Below are 26,864 nucleotides of genomic sequence, written 5' to 3'. Positions count from 1 at the left end.
ATGCTTAAGTGCTGGCTGAGCTAGTAACAGTAATCCACACTCAATGAGACAAGGCAAATGTTCACACATGTCGTCACCACTCACTGTTGTTAGGATTGTCCCCAATGATGTGGTGTCGTCCACTCCAATACCACAGAAGAAGAGTGGCATCTCTGGAGCCAGACACGATGTAGCAGTCTCCCCCGATGTAGGACTCTGACCTGGCCAGACAAGTCACCACGTCCCAGTGGCCGAAAACGATCTGGGTCAGCTTTCCTGTGGAGAGGCAAAGTCAGTATTCAAACATTTCCAGGATAAAAAAATGCACGCGTTAAACAAGCAGGTTAGTGGCTTGAGATTCACCTGTTCTATCTATAAAAATCTATAAATCTATAAACCGATAAACACAGCAATGGAATGTATGCCCAGGTGTGTATGTAGGAAAGTGCTTATCAAATTGCCTCAAGATGAATGAATCAAAAGAAAAATTCCAAATGCATGAGTCTACAAGAACATGATGAATTTTAAGTGGAACCTCGGACAGGATTACACCATGAACTTAAAAGGTGGGGTCAGCGATCTCCAGAGAACGTTTGTTTCATGTTTATACTAACCGACTTCTTTTCAGCGCGCACACACAACAGACACTTAGCGGATGGTAAGTAGATATTAGCTGATTTAGACAAAAAGGAGTTCTGAATAACAATTGTAGAGCATTGCCTTTTGATGCTCAACTTGTCTCAAAAATACTACAATGACCTACCAGTTTCGGTGGAGTACACACGGAAGCTCTTGTCCCAGAAGCCGCAGACCAGGATGTAGCGGTTGTCGGCGGTTACCACAAAACAGTGTGTGTTGATTTGGATGCTCTGGTCCACCAGGTCAGTGATCTGACGCTTGTTCACGCCTGAGTTGTTTGCTACATGGGATCACAGAAAATGAGGGTTCATAGGTTAACGAGGGCGTACTAATGGTAAACCGGCTATTCGGTGACCTCTAAACTTTCCTGATACTTTCCTTAATACTGCTAGAAATGTTTTCAGACGGAAATTGACGCTCATTCTGCGGTTACATAATTTTTAAGTATGCTAATTAAATCTGCTGCGGACATGTTTGTTCACTGACCTATGAGAGGGTCCATCTCAATGGGTAGATGATGAGCCTGTTCCAGGGAGTATCCTGGAGCTCCACGGAGGCCTGAAGAGATTAAACGGTCAAACATTACACACAGTCAAACATTACACACACGTACACACACCCACACACACACACTTACAAACGTACACACACACGTACACACACACACGCACATTAAAACAATGAGGGGTAAACGCTAAAGTTCCCCTCGTATAATTCCCTGGACGAGGGCTCTCTGATGAAATATCTGATGATATGAGTGCTTGATGTGGCAATCAATAACAAAAGTCTCTTGAGCGACCTCAGGACCCTTCGTAATCACATTACACGACCAATTAAACGTAGCCTGCTGTGCTAATGAGCTCATTAATGAGGTTAATTAAGGCTTTAATTAACAAATATCTCTATGTAGACTTCCATGGAGTGGACAAAATCTAAATAAACCCTGATATAACACAGGCTACAATGGGTTCTATAACCACCAAGGAAATAAACTAACATCTCACTGAGTTTAAAAGCATTACTGGCCATTTACTCCATTTGTAAAGAGAGAAAAACAGCTAATTTTAACAATTTTAGGAGTGGGCATTTTTCCGTTGATTGCTTGACTTAAGAATTCATTTCACTGATCATTTCAGCTTTTTCATTATATGTCAAACATTCAAACAAATTGATTGCCTTGACATAGTTTTGGTAAAAGATCTAGTTACATTATCTCCAACAGAGTCAAAAAAGTAGTGTAAAGCTTGTAATGCATTGTTGGTAGTTAAAGTAAAGTAGGTACAATGTGTCCATAGACACACACAACAACAATACTGTATACTGTTAAAGCCACAAAATGAACTAATAACTATTTCATTTGGGGAGTTAGTTGCATATATAAATTAAAGATATTGTCAGATGAGGCAGGCTATGCTCTTAGTTAATGGTATTTCAAACCAATTATTATTACAGTTCTCTGCCTGAACGTTAAGCCATTTTGTTTAACTAGGTTTTATTATATCTATGAACATTTATCTTCAATCAGATTTTTGTAAAAGCTTATTGAGACACCCAACTTTGATGACATTTATTGATTTTTTACTAGTTTAGACCAGGTTTCTGGAGGATTTAAAGACCTACTTCACTGGTGGGAATATGAAGGTGTATTGAACTCTGAGATCCTACGTAGTATAAATGTGCAAACATTTTTGAAATCGGTTCATCCTAGCCTGAGAAAAGGCAGAAAGCGTGTTTTATGGTCTCACTGTCTCACTACATTTTACTAGTGTGACATCACTCTAGTAAAAATTTAGGGTTAGGATTAACAGGAAAGCTGGGCCAAGGGAAGACTGAGGAAAGGCAGAGGAAAGAAAAACCTCATTCATTCAATTATAATAGCGATTTTATAATAATAGAACGCCGGTTCCATATGGGTGAAGTATTCCTTTAAGATAATGTAATGTCATGCTACTTGTACATTCTTCAAAGTAATGGAACTTTGGAGCTCTGACCGACTGTGTTGTGCCAGCGGTTGACGGCAAACAGGCGGCTGCAGGTGACGGTGACGGCGGCCGGTATGCTGAGGTGGGGGAGCGTGTTGGCGGCCACGTGGGTGACCGGAGAGTTGGACGGGAACTTGAGCACCATGATGACGTCCTGCTGCATCTGATCCTTAAACATCAGAGGGCTCTGGGGAAGGAAACACTAGTGAGACAGACAGAGAGAAAGAGAGAGAAAGAAAGAGAGGAAGAGAAGGAGGAGGAGAAAAGGGCAGAGCCAGGAGGGAAGGGGAGGGGGAGGAATGGGGTGCAGGGGGGAATGGAGACGGAGAGACAGAACAGATGGGACAGAGGGGAGGGAAGAGGTATATTAGTGGGAGCACAGGGTCAGAGAGCAGGTACACACACTGAGGGTTGGCTCTAGGGCCAAGGAGGAGGAAGGTGGAGGTGGCCAGGATACTGGCTAGGTCGAGGGGGGTTCAAGGACTGACAAGGTTTGGGTTGAAATGGATGGCTCTGAATGTGGAGGCACCGAGGCCTCGAGCAAGGGAAGACAGAGGAGGGCTAATACCAGGGCAGAGCTTTTCTCTGAAACAGCATTACATACTGTACACGTGGACGTATTTAAATCTCACAAAACAATACACATTGTCAATAAAGCCATTCAGATCAGTGAACTAAGTGGAGATTCATTTGTGTTTTTATTGTGGCTGAAATGTGTTTAATAAAAATGGAAATATGTATACACACAATGTACTGTATATTCTAAGCAGGAATGTGTTTAGTACCTTTCAACCTCTCCCCCAGTTACCAAAGCTAACATTTTCTTAAGAACAACCTCTTAATAAAATTACAAACATCGACTTCAGGACAACATGCAAAAACTAAGTTTGTATATTTCTGTTGCTGAGGCCCTAATATATGATTACAGTTGACTATGTGATTATCTTTTGTTTTGTTACAAAGAATATTTATAGAATACTGTCAAACTCACCAGGTGCATGGCAGAGGAGCGAGGTGGGTGTGGCTCGATCAGCAGCTGGGACGGCACCTGGCCACACGCCTGAATCTGAGCCTCCATCACCTGCAATCAGAACCACATGTGTTTAACATCAGAGAGAAAGACACACATTAAAACAAGGAAAGGAAAGCAACACACTTTATCCTTTACTTTATTTACGTTACTTTGTTTGTTTGTAATGCACGTTTTGCGTCCTGAACAACACGCACGTTCTCTTAATTCAACCCTAGCGAGAGACATTTTAAGAAACCATTTTGTTAGACATTGTTGCCACCGAGTGAAGACAGCACTCTAGGACTAATGGCAGCGTGGGGAAACTCACAATAAGGTGGGAAGATTTTCTGCACCGCGATATTCAATTTGGGACACTGTCGTATCCAACAAAAAGTGGATGCCTTGTCATGGAAACCAACCTCACGCTGCGGAGAATCTAGATTGTCCAGGTTGACTGCTCCTTCGTAGGACAAGAAATCAAAGACGTTGAGAGCGCGCACTGCCTCTGGCCCTCGCTGCTTGTAGCCAAATATTAGATCGACCCACTGGTGGAGCTGGCACGACACAAACTCGCTCTCCAAGGCCTTTGGTCACAGTCACACAGGCGCAGAGAGAGGAAGAAAAGGCAGAGATGAGGATATTGTTCAGTGTCTCTGAAAAAAAAACATTTCTTTGCTATATTATTATATTACATATTTCTAGCAAAGACTGTCTGTGTCTCTCACCATCCGGTTGATGCGGACAAAGTCTTCGGGTTTCTTGGCCCAGGCAGGGAGCTCCACGTCGCACACAGCAACGCCATCGTCTCGCACCCCGAGCTCATACTCGTTACTGTTGACAAACATCTCCGGCAGATAGTAGAACTCTGGAATCAGCTCCTAATGGACACCACACCAAAACACATTGTTTACTTTAACAAAATGAGTACTTCAGTAAGACGATTACAGATTGTATTAGAGTTGCAACGACATAAAAGATGTCAGCTGTGATAAGTAGAGCTGTTTTCACCAATATTCATTCCCTCCAGATCGTATACTACTTTGTAAACTTAAAACGTCCAGGGCCATAAACCACGTAAGGCTGTCTTCAAGTGCAGTCATTGACAATACTCGTACATGTTAAGCTCTTCAAATAGAAATTAGAGATGTTGAAAAACTGAATTTTTAAAAATTTCTAAAATATTTGTAACACCATGACTATTTTTCGATGCATATTGTGTTTTGCTGTGGTTTTCAGTCTTGGTGCTGACCAATCTCAGGCTGATTTTATTGTTTCCCCAACAATCTTAACGAGCCAATCAGGAGTAGTTCTACCTTCACGTCTGCTGTGTCCCTCTGGCAGTTCCTCCACGAGCAGCCGATGCCAGAGAAAGATCTCTCAGGATGGTCAAACTTGTTGTCGTTAGCGTTGAGTAAAAAGGTGGTGAAGGGCTCCTATAGGGCACAAGCAAAGACAAATACATATCAAAAAGAGAGTCTTGGGTTCTCTGGCATGCCTTCCCAGTTGCTGCTTAAAGGATAAAGTTTGCAAGTGTGTAAAGCAGGCACTCACTATTCTGAGCATCCACATCAGCGTCGAATGAGCAGTGGAGTACAGGGTCGTGTAATGGTGAGGGGACGTGCTGTCGTCGTCCCACGTCTCGTAGCGCTCTGCGTAAAACGCCGCTCGCTTGGGATTCAGCGCACCGATTGGCTAGAAGAAACCGGATGGAGATAATCGTCTTGAGTCAGCGATGACAAGGCAAACAATGCATAGGTACAGTTCTCTTCCATATTCTTCTTAGAAACTAAAATGCTCGAGATATTATGTTACTTCCTTTTCGTTCTTACTCTAACTGGTAAAAATTCAACAAGGCCATACTGCTGCAAGCCCAGGTTCAGTATATGAGTGGTGCTCATTGACCTGTGTTTTACTATTCATTTGGGTTTAGGAGCACACTTTCAATTCATTGGGAAAAAAAAGTACAAGAATTGTCGTGCATCTGAGTGCTCTAACCTTGGAGAGGTCTCTGAAATTCCCAGGTAGAGTGAGGTCGAGCTCCTCCGAATCAAAGTTGGTCAAGACCCAGGGGAAGATAGGGTACTGGTTCAAATCGTTATATGTCCGCCCTGCAGTGACAGAGAATGGATGAGAGAGGATGGATGGATGGATGAGGATGAATAGATACAATTTTATTCCACAATAGATAGACAGGACATGGCCCCAGACTGCGACGACATTTTTTGGTGTTGATCTTGTTAAAACATGTACTATATGAATACACAGCATGTTTACTTAAAGTAACAAATGTAATACTACATCGCTGAACACATGCAATAATATGAAAAGTGATTTACAGCACCGTTGCTAGCCACCAGTTTTCAGGCTTCAAAACCTTTCATGCCTAATAAATCGGGCTCACGCTCAAAACATTAAATCACAAATTACGATGACACCAAGCAGGGTTACATGTTGGCGTGATAAAAAAAAGACACTCCAACAGAGAGAGGTGTAAAAGCACAAGCTGTCGACCAACACATTTCCACCGGCTGCCATTTTTCTGAAAGTGTAATTGACACTCATTCTCCATTTTTTATTACCCACATATTGTTTTATTTATAGATATTTTAGAATATTGATCAAGTAAATTAAAATGTTCTAGTAAATAAAAGTCTTGTAAAGTAAAAAACGTCAAATGTATAGTTGCAGTAATTATTTCCAGTTAATTTCTAATATTCCTTTGTACATTGTCATTGTGGCTGCATTTATTTATATATTTCTGTATGTATGTTTATTTACAGGTCACACTGGTGACTGCCGCTCAGCTGGTGCTGTAACTGACAAACGTTTTTTTTTTCAAATTGTGCCTTAATCTGGTCTCTTTAGAAACGTCTTTTTAAAAAAATACTTTTATTGTTTTCATGCACAGAGAGAGAAATACAAAGAAGTTGATTATGCAATCTCTGGCTGTGCACTCATTTTTTAAACAAAAAGCATCACAATAGCACCCGTCAGAGCAACCAAATTATGTCTCATAAGTAAAATAATCAGAACAAATACGCCGGAAAATGTCAATCTCACAGTGGAAATATAAAAAATTAAGGAAGCAGGCAGCATTCCTTCGACTAATTCACTTGTTTGATCTGAGAACAAAGGAGCCTACATTAGATGTGTAGTGTGTTGTGTCCATTAACTGGTCTATACATCATTTAGAGGCAAGGCTCCATAATAACACTCTGCAGAAGGAGAAAAAATTACTTTACCTGCAATGGTGTTGAGGAACATAAGGTACTCGAAGTTGGATATCTCTCTCCTCTGCCAGCGCTGCGTCATGTTGGACGACTTGAAGAGCTGACGAGGGGTCGCCAAGGAGATCCGCCTGGGAGACACACACAGACACACACACAAATTGAAGTAGATTTACTTCCTATGACAGCAGGAAAAAAATGACTTTCGAACCCAGAACAATGGTGGAGTGTTACTGCACTCTGCGCCTACCTGGCTTGTGGCAGTCCATAACTCGTTCCTACCCCCACCCGTGGGAGACTGTACACCACCCTTTTGACCGTGGCCTGGTCAGGGAAGTTAAACATCACAGATGCTGTAGAAGAGGAAGGGACACGATAAAGTCAAAACAATGACACAATGAAGTCAATCAGATACCATGGCAACAGATGTTGAACTGGCACCAAACAGCAAGAACATGGGTTTAATAGAGACATTAGTATGGGCGGCTGAATCTGGACCTAACTAAAACTTGAGAGCTCTCCATTCTGAACTAAAGCAGACAGAAACATAGTACTCATTCGCAGAAGGAAATATTGAGAGTTATCACAATGGGGAAAGCAATGTTGAATATAACAAAAGGCAAAGAAGGGAGGATACACTCCACTAATTCACTCTAGTCATACTTTATTCACTGTACTAGTCTAATGTTGTCATCATCAAAATGTTTTTCTTATGATGTTTTTCTCAATACTTATTGCTAATGGTCAAATTCAACACATTATTTTGATATTTGTTTTGTATTTTTTCCACATAGTATATTGCTGGACAAATGTTCTGCCTGTTTTCATTTGTGTGCCAACTTTCTGTATCAGTGTGTTATACATATTGGTGTCCTTTTTGGTGATTATGTACCAAACAAACTAGCTAGAAACCTTAACTCATTAATTATTTCATTAATGAAACTCATAATATATTTCTAGGCTTGACGAGTTGACAAAATATCAAGAATTAATTTGGAAGCAGATGCACACAGTTGTTGAGAAATCAATACACGTCAGTGGTATGGTAATGGAATAATAAGAAACGTGCAGACTTACTTCTGTTGGCCATGAAGACCTCTAGCCCAGTATTCTGCAGAAGGTAGCGTCTGGAGAACACAGCTCTGATCTCACTGAACATCCATTTGCCGTGCAGACCCTCCGAATAGGCCAGCACCTGTTGATGATGGACACTCGTTGAGAAAACACATTTTTAACATAAAGATATCTCCAAGATATGTGACCTAAATCTTCCATGCACAGGACAATATCAAAGAAGGGGCATCTTGTCCTTACTTTGGCTTCAGTGTTCTTGAAAGCACAATCCTCTTCATCCACCTCAAAGTAGATCTCAGTAGTGGTGATGGACAGAGTGCCTCGAGCCACCACCACTGGAGCCACCAACTGAGCTGGAGTACTGAGAACCACAGGGCCTAAACAATAGTAATAAGCATAAGAGGCATAAGCAATCATCACAAAAAAATGATAATTAAATGGCACACAAACGGCGATAGAATCATTTTCATGTTAGTTAAGATTGATAATTGATTTGCTTCTTCTTCTTCTTCTACTTCGCCTGCTACTGTGACAATCCAACCAGGTGTGTAAATCAGAGGGGAACCACTGGATTAGAATTATATGAATCACTTTTAAGTACATTTTTTTACTTTATTATGAATCAAATCACATACATCTGATGATCTGCGTCAGTATTTATTACATGTTTACTTTATTATGTCTATTATTGAGCCACATAAATCAGCTGGGAGGTTAGTGTAGCTGCAAAACCTTACAAATGTTTAACTTGCCTTTGGAGGTAAAAAGTCTTGGACGGAAACGTACTAAAAACAAGAGTCATAGACAGTTTTGCTGTTCAGTCGCACAGTAGCATAGTGTGTGTGTGTGTGTGTGTGTGTGTGTGTGTGTGTGTGTGTGTGTGTGTGTGTGTGTGTGTGTGTGTGTGTGTGTGTGTGTGTGTGTGTCTTACCAGCAAGGTTATCAATCTCTTTTTCCTGCAGCAGGCTAACGGCGTCGTCGTCTCCCTCCAGCATTAGCTCCGCCTCTGGGTTCTGGGCGACCACCGATTGGCTGCGGAAATTCTTCTTGGACTTAGGCCCGCCCTCCTCCTCCTCTTCTTCTTCTTCTGTTCCTGTTAAAAAGGTGTTTATAAAGTGTACATGTGAGGGTTCTGTGTGTGCAAAATACAGATACAGTACATACCAGAGTACAGTAACTTTGCGTTCACTTACCATATTCCTCCAGAGCTTTGAGTGACATGTCGGCGTGAGTGGATCCAAAGGCATTTCGAACAAATCTCCGTCTCCTCCTCAAGTCGTCCTCCCAGTAGTCGAGACGCCAGAAATCATGTAGTTGGCTGCAGAGATAGAAAAGAGGGGAAGCAGCAAAAAATGACTGGGAGGCAAAGCATGTTGGGACTTTTTCCTTCAGGGACAATACAATTAAAGTTTGAGTTGAGGCTAATTTTACAGGTGACATTTACAGTAGGAACTTCCAAAACTAATTTCCGACATTTCAAAAGTTATTTTTGTATTGGTTAGGATGGAAGTATTTGACCACAGGGGCAAGTTTGACAAACCTTTAAAACTCTGTAAACACTAATAACTGGCTTTAGGCTGAGGGGGAAAATACAGTAAGTTAAGTTGACTTATAAATAATGAAGAGGGTATTATTTCAAAAATAAAGAAATAGAAAAAAAGATGAAAAGTAAAGTTTATTCAAGCAAGTGTGATTGAAATTTTCAATAAGCATTATGCTAATGTATGAAAAATATTGTCGGGACCAGAGGCATTCACATGCAATTGCACTTTAATTAGTTTTTTTTCATCTGAATGCACCAAGGTGTTTATTAACAACGTGTGCGCTGTGATGCACAATTTACATAATCGGCAGTGACATGAGGAAGACAGGCTTCAGATGTTGCATGTCACGTCCTCAAAATGAAATCACATGCAGTCAAGAGCAGCTGCCAGCCAGAGGGCAGATCTGAATAATAAGTTATCACTGATTTAATGTGCGTATGTGTAGAGACCGTGGTGTCACACAACAACAAGGCAAGTTAGGATTCAGCTGTGTGTGTGTGTGTGTGTGTGTGTGTGTGTGTGTGTGTGTGTGTGTGTGTGTGTGTATGTGTCTCCCAGGCGGATCTCCTCTGCGACCCCTTGTTGTTTGAATCCTGCTTTTTACACAGACCATATATAATCTTTTATCATTGATATTTATGGGTATTATATATTTCCACATTGATTATATCCACAGTCTTAAAACTGGAAATAGATTATTTCAAACAAACAGTGGCACTGCGTCATAGTGACATGGTCTAAACATGAAGGAGGGTGCTGACTTAATAATCACTACCCACACTTTGAAACCATTTTTTTCATAACAAGAACTGTTTCATGTGTGCACTCAGCCAGTGTAATGACTCCTGCCCAAATGACTTCCCGTGTTTTGCAAATCTAAAAATGTGTCCCCGAGTGTAATTCGAAGCGCATGTGCCTGGCATCTTTTTCTTTTCTTTTTCCCCATTCACCTCTGTGACATTGTGCCCCACGCTCCGTGCTTATTGGTCAGGATGTTGAGGATCTTCTGTTTCAGCTGGTTAGCGGTCACGTGATCCCTGTGCTTAGCCGCACTGATGAGGTGATCGCACATTTTCTCCTCCTCTCTCCGGTCTGCAGCGTACTGGGCACAGTTGGACTGCAGGCAAGCAGGGCCGATATTATATACATTCATCAGAAATAATTATTTGTTATTGTTTTATGCTAGCAGGTTAGTGATAAGTGATTGATCACTATACTTTTTGTTAACAACACTGAGCATTAAATAGTAGCCACTTGCAGGTTTAAAATGGTGTCACACATTAAGATACTCAGAAGTGGTACTTCTCCGTGTGTTTTTACCTCAAATTCGGCATGTTTGTGCACATCCTCGGCCCTCTGTCTGTTCAGGATAAACTCGGCTTCGTTGGCCACACGCACAATATGATCCTTCATGGCGTGACACAGCAGTCTGGTGAAGGGAGTGAGAAACACAGAGAGATGTGAAGGAGAGAGACTTTACAGGCATTAGGCAACACAACTGTTCCAATAAAAAAAATAAAAATAAAAATCTCTCTATGAATGGGAATGTAAGCCAGTTTTCCTGAATATGGATTTTTTTTCCTAAATTATATCATTTAGACTGGTACATGAGTAGCTGCTGAAAAATTAAATTTCACTAGTGACTTAACTTCCTCCTGAGCCCACGAAACCATGCACTTACTATATCCTGGCAGGGTTCTCATTAGGGCTCTTATCATTGCCATTAGTAGTGAAGCAGTACTGGTAACATGTGAACCTGTGAATAACAGGGAATGATGTTGAGGCTGATAATCAGTCAGCGTGATGGAATCATTACCTTCCCTCATTGATGAGCTCGATGAAGGCCAGTCCGGCATTCTTCTGAATTGAGTTTTGCCATTCCTAAGTAGAGTAGTAGAGCAGTAGAGGATACATCAAAAGTATTCAAGAGTAGTGGTGTTAGATGGGGGTTAGCTGAATACTGCATGTCATTTTATACTGATGTAGTTCCTTTTCTAGAATTACAAAATTCTATTGAAAACCAGTTTGATGGTAAAAAGACCATATTTAAATTTTTGTAAATATCATAAAATACAATACAGTGGAATACATGGAATAGTACAACTCCTTATAGAACAAACCATTGCTGGAAATACACAGTTTATATTCTTAACGACACCTATGCAAAAGGTATAGTAGCACCAATGAGCTCAAAACAAGGATAAGGAAACATCTTAAAGAGCTTTTCCCAAGTGTCACGTGTTTGTGCATATGAGAGTGGAGACATCTGAGGCAGCTAATAGTGTTGCTGAAAGCCTACAAAACTATCAGAGGCTCCATTAGCTCTTAGGGCTGGTATGGACACGTGGGAGCATCTCCTGTTACACCCACCCAACCCAAAAGGATCAATATCTGGGTCTAGGGTTCGCTCTCTCAGGGCCTCTAATGGCAGACAAGGCCGGAGCCGGTGGTAATACTATACATGCTGACGAGCAGCCAGCCAGGAGAGTGGAGGGATGGTGGGGATGGGGGGAAAAGAGAGGGAGAGGGAGAGGTGAGTAGGACAGAACAGAGAAGTGAGTGAGGGGAATGGTGGAAGATGAAAGCAGCTGCCACTGGATCACTGAGTTAAACATGGACCAGAAATGCACGGTTGTCTGATGGTACGGTTGGAGAAAAAAAACTCAAGGACAGAAGAAAAACACAGAGATGAAGAAAAAGAAAAGCAAGAGGAAAGAGCTGAGGGGCCAAGGACAAGAGCTCTCTTACTGGGAGAGCAAAAAAAAACATTGGGAGACAAAGTTATGGATATAAAGAGAGAAAAGAAGAACTTTGGTCACCTACACCGTGAGGGGAAACTCTGTAAATCGGTAAGTGCCTCTTTGTTGTCACTCTGTCTTTTGAGGATTATTCAGAAAAATAGAGACAGTGGCTATGAAAGCAAGTTAGGTAAATAATCCTTATAACATTCTAAATAAATTCCCCTGTGATTTACATGAGTAAGATCTGACATAAGAAACTCATTTAGTGGCCTTAACATAGATGAGGGGAAAGCTATAATTGTTGATGCGTGTTTATGCATACAGTGATGACGGTAATGCGTTACTTAGTAACGCGTTACCGGCATCGGACCTCTTTTTTCAGTAACGAGTAATCTAACGCTTTACTATCTCCAAACCAGTAACCAGATTAAAGTTACTCATCAAAGTCACTGTGCGATACTTTTTCTGTCATTTTCCTTAGTAAAACATTTTACATAACTGCACAAATGACTGTCTCTAAACGCTCCGACTGCTCCAACCGCTCCTCTCGTCTTTTTGGTAGCGCCCCTCGTCTCTGACATGCAGTGTGTGTGTGTGTGCCTGTGTGTGTGTCTGTGTGTGTGTGTGTGTGTGTGCAGCAGCATTACGGCCGAGTCTAAGCTAAACTGTGACGCAAAACAAACGTTTTCCCCCCCATAAAATATAGCGTCTGCTATGGGGATATTTAGGATTCGGGTACGGTGACGTTGAAGAGATAGAAGTGTTTAAAACTTGGAAACTTATGGTCACGTGGCGACCGGTGGCCGCACACACCCAGTCTATCAACACATGAGACATCGCAGATAAAAGTCAAATTAATGCATGAGAGTGAAGGGCCAAGCACGTTAAGTTTAAAGACACTGCTACTGTCTTTGCACTTTGGAGGAATGCATTTATTTTCATGGGGGGAAAAACTTTTTTTTTTAATACATTTTTCAAACCATCATTTTTATTATTTTGAAAACAGTATGCCTATAGGCTACTAGCCTACAAGCTTTATTTTATATATTCTAATTCTTAATATGTGCATGTTTTAAATTGAGATATATGGGTTTCAAAACCTGTAAAGTAACGTTTAAAGTAACTTGTAATCTAATTTAGTTACTTTTAACATCAAGTAATCGGTAAAGTAACTAACATACTATTTTAAGGAGTAACTAGTAATCAGTAATTGGATTACTTTTTCAAAGTAACTATGGCAACACTGGATGCATATCAGTTGATATGATCTTCCATCTGCAATGCGCTCACTACAAAGTCGACCCTGCCTGACAGGGCAGATCAATAGCTCAGCAGCTTCCTGAGTGCTACAGACCTCAGTCAATTATTATGGGTCTGGGGAAAAGTAAAAGACACTTTTGTCTGTACGAGAAACGTGACAAATTGAAGATCCCATTTTACATTACATGAGTATTTGACAACAGGGTCGTATGCATGAGCCTACAGTACACAGGAATAAAGAAGAGGAGAGAGGTCAGGAGTCACCAACCTGAGAACAGAGCAGCATTACGAGCTCCACCACAGATGTGCTGGACTTCATGCACACCAGACCTGCATATCAGAGACATACAACACGGTCAAGAGACTTTCACTCTCTCTGTCTCTCTCTGTCTCTCTCTCTCTTTCTCTCTCTCTCTCTTTCACTCACTCACACAAACACACACTGCAATGCAAGACACTAAAATATCGTCAAACAAGACACTAGTGTAAGTGGTTTTCTAGCATAGTACACAGTCATGGTAGTCAAGTGTATAAAAAGCATGCCACAGAGAGGACAAGAACAAACAGCAGAGGAAAAGCTTGAGGGAGGAAGGAGGAAGGGTGGACAGGGGGAGCAGGAAGTGAGGAGAGGAGAGGAGAGGAGAGGAGAGGAGAGGAGAGGAGAGGAGAGGAGAGGAGAGGAGAGGAGAGGAGAGGAGAGGAGAGGAGAGGAGAGGAGAGGAGAGGAGAGGAGAGGAGAGGAGAGATCAACATTGAGACAGTGGATCACAACAAAACAGGACGCCAGGAAGCAGGTGGGCAGAGTGGGAGGACATTTAATACAATCTACAACAGTGGAAGTGTTAACTCGGTAGTACTTCTAAACTGAACATAATCAGATTTTTAAAAAAGTTTTGAAGCTATCTAGCTAGCTAGTTTGAAAAACGGTGCAAAATACTGACTTCATACCTGCTCGACGAATGAGTTTAGCAGCCAGCTCAGGGACACTCAATCACACACAGCCATACATCCACACGTTTCTTTCTTGCACTCTGTCATTCGCACAAGCACACACACACACACACAGACGTCACGGTGACGGGACAGTGAATGGGGGAGACTCCACAGAGAGACGCCAGTTAGAGATAAAAGGAGCCCTTGTACAGCACCTGTACCTTCTATGAGCAGTTCCTGCCCATGGCTACCCAGCAGCGTCCTGGACAGGAAGGGAGCAAAGTCCACAAAGATCTCCCTCAGCAGCGGGGCCACCTTCTCCAGAGCACGCTCCAGCTTGGTGGTGATGCTGTGGGTTAGAGAGAGAGAGAGAGAGAGAGGGAGAGAGAGAGAGAGAGAGAGAGAGAGAGAGAGATGAGGTGAGGTGAGGTGAATATGGAAGTTAAGTTAAAATAGGCAAAACAAACAGATATAGGTTAGCGGCAGAGGAAGGGAAAGCGAGGGAGGGAGCCATGAGTAGAGGGAGGAGATGAAAAGCACATAGAAACACAGCGGAGAAGAGATAAGCGAGGGAAGAGGCACGCTGAGATGTGGTGAAGAGAAAGAAATCGTAAAAATGTCTGAAATGGACACAGAAAAATGTACAGAATCAAAGAGTATGTAATGATGGTGTGGTAAAGGAGCCCTTTGCCTGCCTGGGTTAGTGTTGGTAAGGGGAAGTTGATGGTGCTTTAGTTTTAAAGGCGTTATCAACTTGGCATTGCGGGATGATTGAAGATGGAAGTGCAATAACCTGCCTAAAATTAACTGTCCTTAATTTTAACAGCACTGGGAAATATTGTTGTGTAATGTTGGGCCTCTTTGTGTGTGGACAGAGTGAACTACTTTTCTACTCTATGTTTAGAAATGGTGCATATATTTATGCTTTATAAGCTTGTGATTTCTGACACAGACCTGGGACACTAGCCTGTCTACAAATATTTACTTGCAGATGAGGGACTGTTGCTAAATCCACAGTGGAGGTAAAACAAACATTTGATTCAGGTCTGATCTTTGACTTTGGGGTTAGTGTGAGAGGACGGCCATGCCAGAAGTGACAGGAGTTTGACTGTGCTACTGTAATACATAAAAAATATGTGATGTTAGCTAATAGCAAAGACATCTGTTCTTTCTCCCATGGCATTGTGGGAACATTTAGTATTGGCCTGGGTGAAGCAGAGGGGTATGTGTGGTAGAGGCGGGGCAGAGAGAGGGGGGAAGAGGGGAAAGGGGGCACATGACGAGTATTTCCTTGCCTAAAACACTGTCCTGCATCTCGGGGAGCTGCCTGGAAGCCTGCCAGAGAGCTAAAAGACTTGAGCTCAGGGGGTGTCTGACCGCTGCGCAGCGCACACTGCGCCACCTCACAATAGGCACTGTAATACAAACCACACACACACATTTACAGACACACACGCAAATTATTGAGCAAACATACACATCTACGCAGCAGGCATGCACCCACTCACTGCACTGCACACATCATAACAAACTGTCTTACATGTCTAAGGAGAGAGTACATTGACAGAAATATTACAAGTACAAACTGCTAAAACGTTTACATAAAAATTATTTATTTATAGGTATTACTGTAGTAATTAACAGATTCGTATCATCTTTATTTGTATTAGCGAGTGTCAGATGCCTACACAGAGTATGGAAACATAACTAAAACATATCTATGACAATTCTATTTACAAGTTTACAAGTGCTCTAATATCTGTAATTCTTATACTCTAAACTATATTTTAATTGTGACATTTAAACACAGTTGCCATGTCAGGGATGAAGAGTGGCATCGCGTAGGCTGAGAGTGAGATGTGTGGATGGGTGGTATGCTTGCATGCGAGCAGAAACGATGTGCATGCGAGCTGCCACAGATTAGGGAGCTTTAATAGCTTTCTTTATTGGCTGATGGATTGGTGGAGCTTTAAATCAGTATCAGTGATCCCCCCAATATCCTTTTTATAGCTCATAACTCCACGTGGGATTTAGTGACTTATTTTCTAGCAATTAAAGTTTCTGCCATTAGTTTAAGATGTTGTGAACTCTTTTAAAATGCAAGAAAACATTATTTTTTGCATCTACTTTGCTCCATATCTTCGTAAACAGCGATAATGGCTGACATCAGGTATTGTTAACTAGGCCTCAGAAAGCATATCTGTGCCCCCCTCCCAGTTGTTCCCAATTCAATAACTTATCTAAGCCTGCTGTATAACATCAGTAGTCAATGTGGGAGTGAACTGCGTGTGGTGATTATTTTTTAAGGCCTCAGTGTGAAGTGAAAGAGGGACAGGAATGGAGTGGAAAAAAAGACTGGTTCTCAAGAAAAACTAAAGCCGAAAGGAGGAAGAAAAAAGAATAACGGCAGGGAGAGTGAATGGTTGAGGCGATATAGAGCCTTAACCATGGTTGGTTTGGTGGTGTCCAGAGCTCTGACCTCATGTTCTCCATAGAGTCTTCTGGCATGGGCGCCACCGTCTGCACCGCCGGCAGGTTCTTACTGGTCGCACCGTTCACGAACGACGACGAAGAGGAGGAGGAAGAGGAGGCTGAGTCTGTGGCACCTATAGACAGCACAGAGAGGGATAAGACAAATAAAATAAGACAAGCATTAGGGCTGGGAATCTTTTGGAATCCCACCATTCGATTCGATTCGGATTCGGATTCCTGGGGTAAAGATTAGATTCAAAATACATTTTTGATTCAAAATCTATTTCTGGATTCAGTTCAAAGGAGGATTTCAGGATCTACTCCCGTCCAATGTGTGCCAAGAGGCGTAGCGGCAAATGATGGCATGAAAGCAAATTAAAGTCCATGTCTTATTCATCTTCATTAAAGTCTATCTTAATGTGAAGCTTGTAAATGCAGGGGATTTTAAGACAAGTCAACATTACTGGTGGCAGCAAAATACATATTCATTCAATACAGATTTTTTTTAATTGATTTTGGCAAATTATGAATCGATTCAATATCGCAGTAGATAGGAATTGCATTTACATGAGATGACTTTTTTCACCACCCCTAACAAGCATTATGGTAACATAAACCAAGTGTGACCAAGATGAGCGTGTGCAGGAAGATAATAGAGGAAATCCATTTATGTTGCAGCCAAATTCAATTCTGGATAAATTCACCGGACGCGCTGCTGCTGCCTGTCTTCTGGAAATGGCAACCGTTTGTGAAAAATAGCTTTGCAATCAATACAGAGAATCAATCTCTAGTGAACAAATCCCTTACTTGTCCATTATGCATGTATAGAATACAGTTACGACACGTCTGAAAAAGTCCTTGAATGCAAATGCACTCTGCTACACAATGGATCTGCTGAGTAATAGTGCCGCAAAGTCAGCTGATGTGTATTTGATTCCAGTCTTTATATCCTCAAATGTATTCTCTATTTAATACCATTTCTGGGTCTAAGAATACCTAATGCTTTTCCCGCTGCCATCCGTGCATCAATTGCAAGGCATGTGGCCAGGAGGCGCAGGAGAAATCAAATAGGATAAATCTGAATCATAAAAAGGATCCGATGGTGTAGGTTCAGTTTGTTTCTATTCTAGTTTGTTTGGGCAATAAAAGGACAGCAGAGTGAGGGGTCAAAGAGTCCCACAAAAATAGAAGAATTCCAGCTTTATTGAGAAGCCTTTTGAATTGCTGGAGAACTTTTGCACAATCACTTTCTTCATACCACAGCTATCCGTCTGCTGTGTTTCCTCAAATGCACACTGAGTAGATGCAGTGGAAAAAATTATGCAGGTAAAAATATCCAAGGGTAACAACAGTTTGGTATTGAATGAACAGTGTGAAGGTGAAGATGATATGTGCTTATAGCTGCACTATGTCTGTGTGTTATTATCTCCCACCTGTAGTGTTGATCATGCTCTTGGGTGTTGCTGTCGCGGCGGCAAAAATGTTGGGTGTGCTGCTAGCAGCGGCTGCTCCACTGGTGGTGGGCGTGCCCACGGTGTTGACTGACAGGCTGCCAGCTGGAGGCTTTTTGACTGGAACCATAACACTCCTACAAGAGATGAGATACAAAGGCATCAGACCAAAACCTTGACAGACAACCATTTGTATCAAATGCTGAGCGTTAGCATCGGATGTAGAAGCATGTTTGCTGTTGGTTTATGTATTTACAACAATACAGACAGCAACTAAATGTGTACACAGTTGTGTAACCTTCTGAAGTCAGCTATGTGATCTAAATTCTAATCTTCTTGGCACTTTGTATGCCAAATAAATTCATTGTATCCAATACATGTCAGCACGTTGTGAGAAACCTTTGTTAACAACTAGGGTGTTTTAAAACTTAACATAGTCAACAACATTTAGGGAGCTAGGAGGATATTTTGGGACTTGCACATTAAATGTTTCAGGAATATTTTAGACTATGGGTGTATTCACACATGCCGTGTTTAGTTCGGTTGAAACGAACTCAGGTGCACTTCTGCCTTCGGTGCGCATTTTTCAGGCAGGTGTGAATACAGCAATCGCACTCGGGGGCGGACCAAACAAGCGGACCGAGACCCAGCTGAAGAGGTGGTCTCGATGCGCTTCAAAACGAACTCTGCTGCAGTTCGTTTGTGGTGTGAATTTGGCCGGACTCGATCCGACCCAATTGCAGGAAGCACTGCGCCTTTGATTTCTTTTCTTTTCTTTTTTTTCTTTAATCGCCATCAGCTTCACATTATGGGAAAGTGTTGTTGTCGCCGTTGTTAGGAAGATTAGTTGTGATTTGACCGGGAGCCCCGAGCGAAAATATTACAGTTGATAATGACGCGTACACATGCTGATATGTTCAGCGATCAGATGGAGAGGGGAGCGTCTCCCGCACAGTGCCAACAGGTTCACGCTGCGCTTTGCATGAAGTGTGTGTTTTTATTTTTCTTCCCAACGTGACCGTCAATACTGTCCCTGTGTCAGTTTGGAACTGAACTGCGCCGAACTGACACCCAGCTGATACACTGCTTAATCAGCTGTGTGTCACCTTGAGCCTATTCTTCTCTCGAGCCGCGCGTCCAACAGCAAAAATATAGTAGGCTATACATTATGTTTCACATCGTAGGCTACAAGCCACATAACGTGGCATTGACATAGGGCTACATATTATAACCATATGAAACAACAATAATTAGATTTTCTTCTTCTTTATTTATAGGCTAGATGTAGGCCTTTTTATTATTTTTAACCCCGTATTATATCAATGATATATTTCGCAGTTTTTACTTCGTTCTTCCTGCTTCTCTCCACCCCAGAATGTCTGTCCAATGAATGAATGACCTCTGATCACGTGTGGTTTTGCTTCGTAATGCTGGTTCACTTGCAAAAGGGGCAATATGAAAGTGGACCACACCAAACAAAAAAAATCTAAACTCTATTTGGTCTGGACCAAAGCAAGTGAACTAACGGACTTTCCATGTGTGAATACACCCTAAGACTCATTTTCTATTTGGTAACAGGGAATCATTCCCTATAGTTTCTTTGTGTAAAGAAAAGGTTTTCTGACATAATAATCCATATAAATGTATCCAATAGCCTATGACAATAAAATCTGATTTATTTCCTTGATGTCAACAGTACAAACTTGCAACTCCAAAACAGCAGGAGTTTCTTTTTTTTCAAACCAATACTAAACTACCGATTGTTAGTAGTTATTAACTATTATAATTTATTTGCCATTAATTGAAACGGGCTGATGGATCAGACGTAAGGGTCAAACAATGTAAGGACATCTTGTAGATAAACATAGAGCTATCCGTGATCTACTATTCACTACGCCTTCAAATCAATAACTTCAAGGACTGCCACAGGGCAGGATGAAGGAGACTAAGTGATGCACAGGAGAAAGAAGCAGGTCATCACTCAGCTGAGGATCCAAACGTTAAGAGTTTGGACAAGAAAGGAACATCTGGACCTCTGTTCAGTGACTGTTTATATGTCCTGTCATGTCAATTAAGGTAATATTCGGCAACAGTACCTGTATCTCTATATAGATGTATTATCATGGTATAACCATCACTGCTACAAAAAAAATCATTGTTAATTGTTTTTGTATTGAATTCTTCAACTGTCTCAAATACGGTGTGCACAGTACATGTAACAAACTGCTAACAAGCCATTGTGCTGAATTCACTTTTCTATGCTTTTGTTATTTCTGCATTATTGTAGTTTCATCACAAAAGAAAAATCAATGGGAATGGCAAAGGAAGAACATTATTTATGCTTGCAAATGTTACCATATAGAGAGAGAGAGGGGGGAGAGATAAAGAGAGAGAGAAAGAGAAAGAGAAAGAGAGAGAGAGAGAGAGAGAGAGTGTGTCATTTTAAAAACAAATCAATTAACAGATTTCTGTCTCCTTCATTCTTTTTTCAAACCGACACTGAAACTGCAGACATTTGAAAAATAGCATGAAACGTAACAACCGTCAACCAAAGATCAGTATTGGCTTAAAAAGGAGGGCTTCATTGATGGATGTATTAGATTGTGACTGTGATATCTCTGTCTGTTCTATTTGCTTCTTTGCAGGCCAAAGAGTAAAATGTGGCCTACCTGTCGAAGGAGTGGAACTGCATGGGCAGCATGGGGTGCGTCTTCAGTGCGGGGTCGGGGTGATAGGGCGTCGGCCCAGACTCCTGTCCCAAATCACCACCATCAACTGGAGCAGCAACCAAACTCTTTAGGATCTCCTGTGTTTCAGAGAGAACAAACCCATCTGGTTAACACTGCCCGCATGCTGCTGGGGGTTGTGAGGAGTTTAAAGGCTTGACATATTCTTGGCTGTTTTTCAACTTCATGAATCATTATTATTGCATTTTATTACAACTTGAAAAAAGAGAAAACTAAACCAAAAAAGTTTTTTTCTTTTCTTTCTCTCTGTAGTATGTTCCTAGGCTTCAGTAAGTCCTCCTTACATAACCTCTGTGACGCAGCATGTGACAAAGATTTTGATCCTATTTTAGACATAGACACGTAATCCACACAACCTGCTATCTGTTCACACGATATGTGCGCTGAAAAGAAAATCTGGTGTTACTACACAGCCTTGGCTCTGTAAACGGGCCAACCGTAGCTTGCAACAAGCACGTTTACAGAGCCTAGGCTGTGTATTAACACTGGATTTTGTTTTCCAGCGCGTACACAGTATTTTCTCCAGGATCTCTGATTCCCCCTTTAAAAGCACATTATATCTACTCATCAAGCAGCCAGGTCTGACCCACCTTGACATTGATGCCTTTGTTGGTTTGGCTGATGCTGGAGATGGAGGAAGGCGGAGCTTGGCTGGAGTTGGGGTTGTGCGGAGAGTCCAGCAGGCTCTCCTGTGACCTCCTGACATCCGACAGACTGCACAGCAGATCGGTGCCCCCTCCCCCGCCTACCCCTCCCATGTCCCTGTCCCTGTCTCTGTCTGTTTCTCTGCCCACTAGGCCCAGCCCTAGCCCCATGCCCATCTCAGAGCCGTTCAGAGACCCAGCCACGTGACCCTCCTCGCCGATGCCCGAGTCCGTGTGTGGGAGGCCGGCCCGGGGAGAGTCATCCACCGGGGTGGGGGTCTGCTTGTCACGGTCGGAGAAGCCCGTGGATGGGTGCTCTGAAAAGGAATCGGGGAATAGACATAAAGGATTAATTTGGGTTATTTAAAGGAGGTCCTTTTAACTAACTTCCTGTCGGTGACTGCAGTTAGCAGTCCCCTCCCTCGTCCCTAAGTCATCACAAGATGAACACGCAGCCGTCTTTGTCAGATATTGCCGCGATGGAGAGCAGCTAGTCATCCATCGTACACGGGCACAGAGACCCGCCTCTTTATACTGCTCTGTCTCCAAGAAAACCAGCGGGATTCTTGAAATTTTATCTGGCAATTACTGCAAAGCTGAATGACTGGGAGACCTGTGTTATGAACTGTGGATACGGTTTTAGTGTATGCTGTATGAATATAGAGTGATTTAACACATATTTAAAAAAAAAAATATCACTCTATCTCCTTAAATGAGGACAAACAGGGATATAACATCACAAAGTAATGTATATTTTGTACCACGAATTGTCTAGCCGTTCTACGACAGATTGTCTATTTTTAACATATTCTCAGCCTTCATTGTCTTTTTGCTTGTAAGCTTTTATTTGTCTGTCAAGTGTGAAGTAATACCCTCCTTTTTCCCGCCTCGTCTCTTTCTTCCTCTAATTGTCACGCATTGTTGACAAAGGTATTGTTGTTGTTGTATACCCTTTAATATGGAGTCAATTGCAGCGAAAAGGGGATAGAAAACAGATTTACCTGTACTGGTTGGGGAGTTGATCTCGTGACGAATGCTTCTCCCCGATAGGCTGGTTGACCTGCCAATCTCTCGCTGGGGTTCCAAAATGTCCCGGTACTTTGAGACCATGAGAACTGAGATGAAGTAGACGACGGCCAGCGCCAGAAACTGAGCCTGTTTACTGTCATCCTACAGCAAAATAACACACAAACACACACAATAATGTGTTCAGTAATATCAACACTAGAGAGATATACAGACGTTTTTTTCTTTGCGCTTGTACAGACACACAAAGTGTACACACTAAAAATACATAGAAACAATCGCTTACCACATCTCTGAAAACCACAGCCCGAAGACGATTGATGTCTACATCCTGCAGGAGTCTGTCTGGATCCTGCTGAATATGGAAGAGAGAACGTTAAATGTGTTGTGACATAGACATGAATTTTTCTACTACTGTTTGATGTATACGTGCGTGTGTGTGTGTGTGTGTGTGTGTGTGTGTGTGTGTGTGTGTGTGTGTGTGTGTGTGTGTGTGTGTGTGTGTGTGTGTGTGATACCTTGCTGGTGTTGGAGGCACTGTGGAGGCTGTCCTGTGACTTGCTGCTGGTTAGAGATGACTTGCAGCTTCGATCTCTCTGCCTCTGCCTGCACTCCAGACAGTTCCTCACTGCCACACAGCATACTGATGGACACAAGAGAGGTAAGGATTATATACCGGAGGGACCATAAGACATATCATTGCATTTCTTTTTTTAGAAAAAACTAAACCAAAAAAACTGAGGTAGGTATTAAATCAGACAAAGTTAATGCTTTCCGTACACCCGTGATGAGCACTTTTAACCATTACTTTCAGTTAATTATTTTTTACTATAATCCTATAAGTAAAACCAATATTCAAAAGAATAAAATTCACATATAAATCCTGATGAACTCTACTCCTAATGGCCATGCAGCTGCGTGAGAGTCTAACTTTGAAGACAAATTGATTTTAACATTTTGGTTAAAGCTGTACTATGCAGTTTCAAGGGAGGATCATTTGTTTACATTTGCTGATTATGCAGTTAGTTTACAAAACACATTTCTTTACGTGTAATTCTTAAGTGTTGATTTATCATCATAAATCAACACATAATTATTTCGAGGCACCTGGAACCAAATGTAATACTAAAATAGTTTGTAAACAAAACCATGGGCCCTGCTGCTGTAAACAACGACAGTGAAACAGGAACCTTTTTTTTAGGTAGCTTTCTAACTTCAAACAGTGTCCCAGGGATCCAATTTTCCTGTGAGTGAAGTTTGTTTATTCATTTGTGAGAATATTTCTTGGGAAATGAACACTTCTCTCTCTGACACACCCAAAGTTACATAGTGCACCTTTAAAGACTGAATACAATCAAACTTAGCACAAACCCAAACGGAGGCACTGTCTCATCAGCCCTCCTGATGACATGTTCTTCTCTGCTTCGATCTCGCTGAAGTTGAGAGAGCTGGCAAACACCAGCACGTCAACCATGGCCATGAGACGAGACAGGAAGGTGACCGCAGTCTCCGAGGACATGCCCTGCGTCGCCTCAATGTTTTCTAACTCCGTCTGGGGATAGGAGGAAAAAATACATAGACAACGCCAGCCTGTTACGCAGTGGAACACTTCTATTATGTTCATAGAACGACCTGCATGCTCCTTGGCAGAGTTTTTGAAAGGGTGGTGAAATATATATAAGTAACTTTTAGAAAATGTCTGCAGCTGAGGGCTTGACCACATTGCTGGTTGTACCAAAGAAAAGAAAACAAGCAGCCTTGAGTGTCATGCTGGTTCAGTGAAATACTTATATGATGACATCTGGCAACATGAGGTGTTCTACCACACAACACACAGCCAGATGACACACACACAGCAGGTGTCATGGTAACATTGGGGGATCGTGACAGTGGCAGTGTGGCCTGTTATTCAGTGATAGTAGCAGTGTGGAGACAGGTGAAGCTAGCCTGCCCCTTATGTTGCACACACACCAACTTAGGTATTCTGATAACAAATGTGCAGCATATATCTACACTTAAAAATAAATCTGAAGGCAGCATCGCAGGGGTTTTACATTTGGCTGTGTCTCTGCTTCAGCGAGCAATATGTGCACAGCTGTAGGGGAGTCGACAAAGAGCAAGCATCTGGGGGCTCATATGAGCAAGTGAGCACGGACATTAAAGGGAACGACAGACAGTGAGGACAGAAGGGGCTTTGGGAGGTGGTGGTTGGTTGGTGCTCTGAGCTCTCCTAGTGATGGCGGGAGGCTCTTTATGTACGCACCTCTCCCCCTGCGCCTCCTCCCCCAGGAACAGGGGTCACCTCCTCTCCCTTTGACCCCCTCTGGGGCCCGGATCCTCCTGCCTTCTTTGGTGTTGATACAAATGAGACATGCTCAGCAGATGGACCTTTTAGGAAAACTCTGCTGCTTCTTCCCTATTTTACCCTTTAAATATATCTTCTCTCTTAAATTTTTCCTCATTATCGATCCACCTACCGGACTCTTGTTCCAGTTACTTCAATCTTATTTTTCAATAACAAAGAAAAATGATATATATGTATTATGTGATTTTCATTTTTATACAAAGTGTATCTAGTTCTAGTTATTACAACCTGAAGAACTACATACACTGGAGGTACAGAAATCAATGCATATCCACAATAGATACAAACAGTACAAGAGGGGTGTATCGATAAACAGCTAAAGGAGCACAGCAAATAGAAACACTATGGATGTCAGACAGGCAAGGTTTTTAGTGTCAATCACAATGGTAAATAAACCAGAATAAAAATGTTAGTAGAATAGAAAGTAGAAGAAGAAACTGCAACTTACAGTGTTGGCACTACTCTTAGAACTCTGCACATGCAAAAACAGACAAAACACAGAGACAAAAAAGACAAGAAAATACACGGAAATACATGTAACACAGAGAGGAAAAGGAAAAAAAGGAAAAGATGATTAAAAGTAAATAGTTTGCAAACTATCAAAGCAAATAGATTGTTAATTAAAAGGATTAGAAGAAATATCAAATAAAGGTTGAAACACTGTCTTAGGAAATGTAAGATAGATATACAGACGAGAGGAATCTAGAAGACTTACTTAAAGTTTAATTAGTTTACCCATGTTTTAAAATCAAGGCCAAAACTTTTTGGAAGTATACAATCCTATTTTACTATCGTGATTTTAAAGGTTCAAAATACAACAGACGCAACAAGTTGTTTAAACTATTCAATCAGGCAAGATCAAGCCCTTTTCTCCAAAGTCTGTGGTTGGCCTGAGATAAAGGCCTATGATGAGGCTGTGTTAACCTGCAGTTTTCCTCCCTACCACAGAGGGGCACAACAGAGCCACTTACAGAAGGGGAGGTGGCAGCAGACAGGAGAGGCAGGATGCCCCCGCAGGCGATGATGATGTTGTCCACCATCTGAGAAATGAGGTGGATGGTGTTGTGGACGAAGATGATGTTCTCGTTGCTGTTCACAAAATCCATCACGGACTTTGTCGAGTGGCTGAAACGGAAAAATAAAGAGTTGGACTGTCTCCATTGCAACAGTCATTGCTATTATAGAGAACTGCCGTAATTGGTTCAAATTACTTATTGTGTAAGAACAATCAAGAGCATAACCCGCCTCATCCAAACCAAATGTATGTCAAGTTTATCAAACTTCAATAACAATATCTTTAATTTTGATTGATAAATATGCCTCTTTTCAGATTCTTACTATCTTGCAACTAACTCCCGAAATAACATAGCCGAGAAGGATTTTTATGGATTTGGGTTAACATGGGCTTTAAGGTATAGACACAAGACACTGTGAGCAAACACAAGAAACCAGCAGCTAACCCTAATGTAGAGACACACTCACCTCCTCCACACATGCACGTCAGTCTCCAGGGCAAACAGCAGGTCGGTGAGCAGCCTCTGGTGCATTGGAGACCACTTGAACTCGGGGATGCGAAACATGGTGGTGCGCGGGCCGGGGCTGAACTGCCGGCGCTGCTCCTCCGTCATGGGCATGCCTCTGAAGCCCAGGTCCACACGCAGGTCCCTCTCCAGTTGGGCCGCAGTGCGACCATGCAGGGCCTGCAGCAGGGTGCGGGAGAGGGGACAAATATTTGGTTAGAAGCTGAGGACTTTCAGTACATCTCTAA

General features: G+C 42.0%; 1 protein-coding gene across 3 annotated transcripts in view; it reads right to left on the bottom strand.

The window, feature by feature from the left end:
- The window catches only part of nbeaa (neurobeachin a), a gene marked incomplete at both ends in the record, with an annotated part of 89,681 nt that overhangs the window by 1,474 nt on the left and 61,343 nt on the right, over positions 1–26,864 (bottom strand). Inside the window, 35 exons of one of the 3 annotated variants that reach the window (XM_080040668.1) lie at positions 85–255; positions 743–898; positions 1,105–1,176; positions 2,610–2,802; positions 3,592–3,681; positions 4,032–4,196; positions 4,338–4,490; positions 4,926–5,045; positions 5,164–5,304; positions 5,608–5,720; positions 6,855–6,970; positions 7,090–7,192; positions 7,917–8,034; positions 8,154–8,290; positions 8,666–8,698; positions 8,845–9,006; positions 9,107–9,231; positions 10,408–10,574; positions 10,778–10,886; positions 11,274–11,338; positions 13,727–13,788; positions 14,607–14,740; positions 15,687–15,806; positions 16,871–16,997; positions 18,297–18,451; positions 20,984–21,120; positions 21,652–22,022; positions 22,707–22,875; positions 23,018–23,086; positions 23,250–23,374; positions 24,103–24,283; positions 24,995–25,078; positions 25,545–25,568; positions 26,068–26,221; positions 26,579–26,796. In XM_080040668.1, the coding sequence (XP_079896794.1) occupies positions 85–255; positions 743–898; positions 1,105–1,176; positions 2,610–2,802; positions 3,592–3,681; positions 4,032–4,196; positions 4,338–4,490; positions 4,926–5,045; positions 5,164–5,304; positions 5,608–5,720; positions 6,855–6,970; positions 7,090–7,192; positions 7,917–8,034; positions 8,154–8,290; positions 8,666–8,698; positions 8,845–9,006; positions 9,107–9,231; positions 10,408–10,574; positions 10,778–10,886; positions 11,274–11,338; positions 13,727–13,788; positions 14,607–14,740; positions 15,687–15,806; positions 16,871–16,997; positions 18,297–18,451; positions 20,984–21,120; positions 21,652–22,022; positions 22,707–22,875; positions 23,018–23,086; positions 23,250–23,374; positions 24,103–24,283; positions 24,995–25,078; positions 25,545–25,568; positions 26,068–26,221; positions 26,579–26,796 (4,639 nt within the window). The remainder of the gene's footprint in view (positions 1–84; positions 256–742; positions 899–1,104; positions 1,177–2,609; positions 2,803–3,591; positions 3,682–4,031; positions 4,197–4,337; positions 4,491–4,925; positions 5,046–5,163; positions 5,305–5,607; positions 5,721–6,854; positions 6,971–7,089; positions 7,193–7,916; positions 8,035–8,153; positions 8,291–8,665; positions 8,699–8,844; positions 9,007–9,106; positions 9,232–10,407; positions 10,575–10,777; positions 10,887–11,273; positions 11,339–13,726; positions 13,789–14,606; positions 14,741–15,686; positions 15,807–16,870; positions 16,998–18,296; positions 18,452–20,983; positions 21,121–21,651; positions 22,023–22,706; positions 22,876–23,017; positions 23,087–23,249; positions 23,375–24,102; positions 24,284–24,994; positions 25,079–25,544; positions 25,569–26,067; positions 26,222–26,578; positions 26,797–26,864) is intronic. The other 2 variants (XM_080040669.1, XM_080040670.1) reach the window with 2 other exon arrangements.

The sequence above is a fragment of the Ammodytes marinus genome (assembly GCF_949987685.1).
Source record: "Ammodytes marinus genome assembly, chromosome: 14".
Classification (NCBI taxonomy): domain Eukaryota; kingdom Metazoa; phylum Chordata; class Actinopteri; order Uranoscopiformes; family Ammodytidae; genus Ammodytes; species Ammodytes marinus.
The sequence above is the reverse complement of the archived record's forward strand: the minus strand, read 5'-3'. Positions and strand labels throughout refer to the sequence as shown.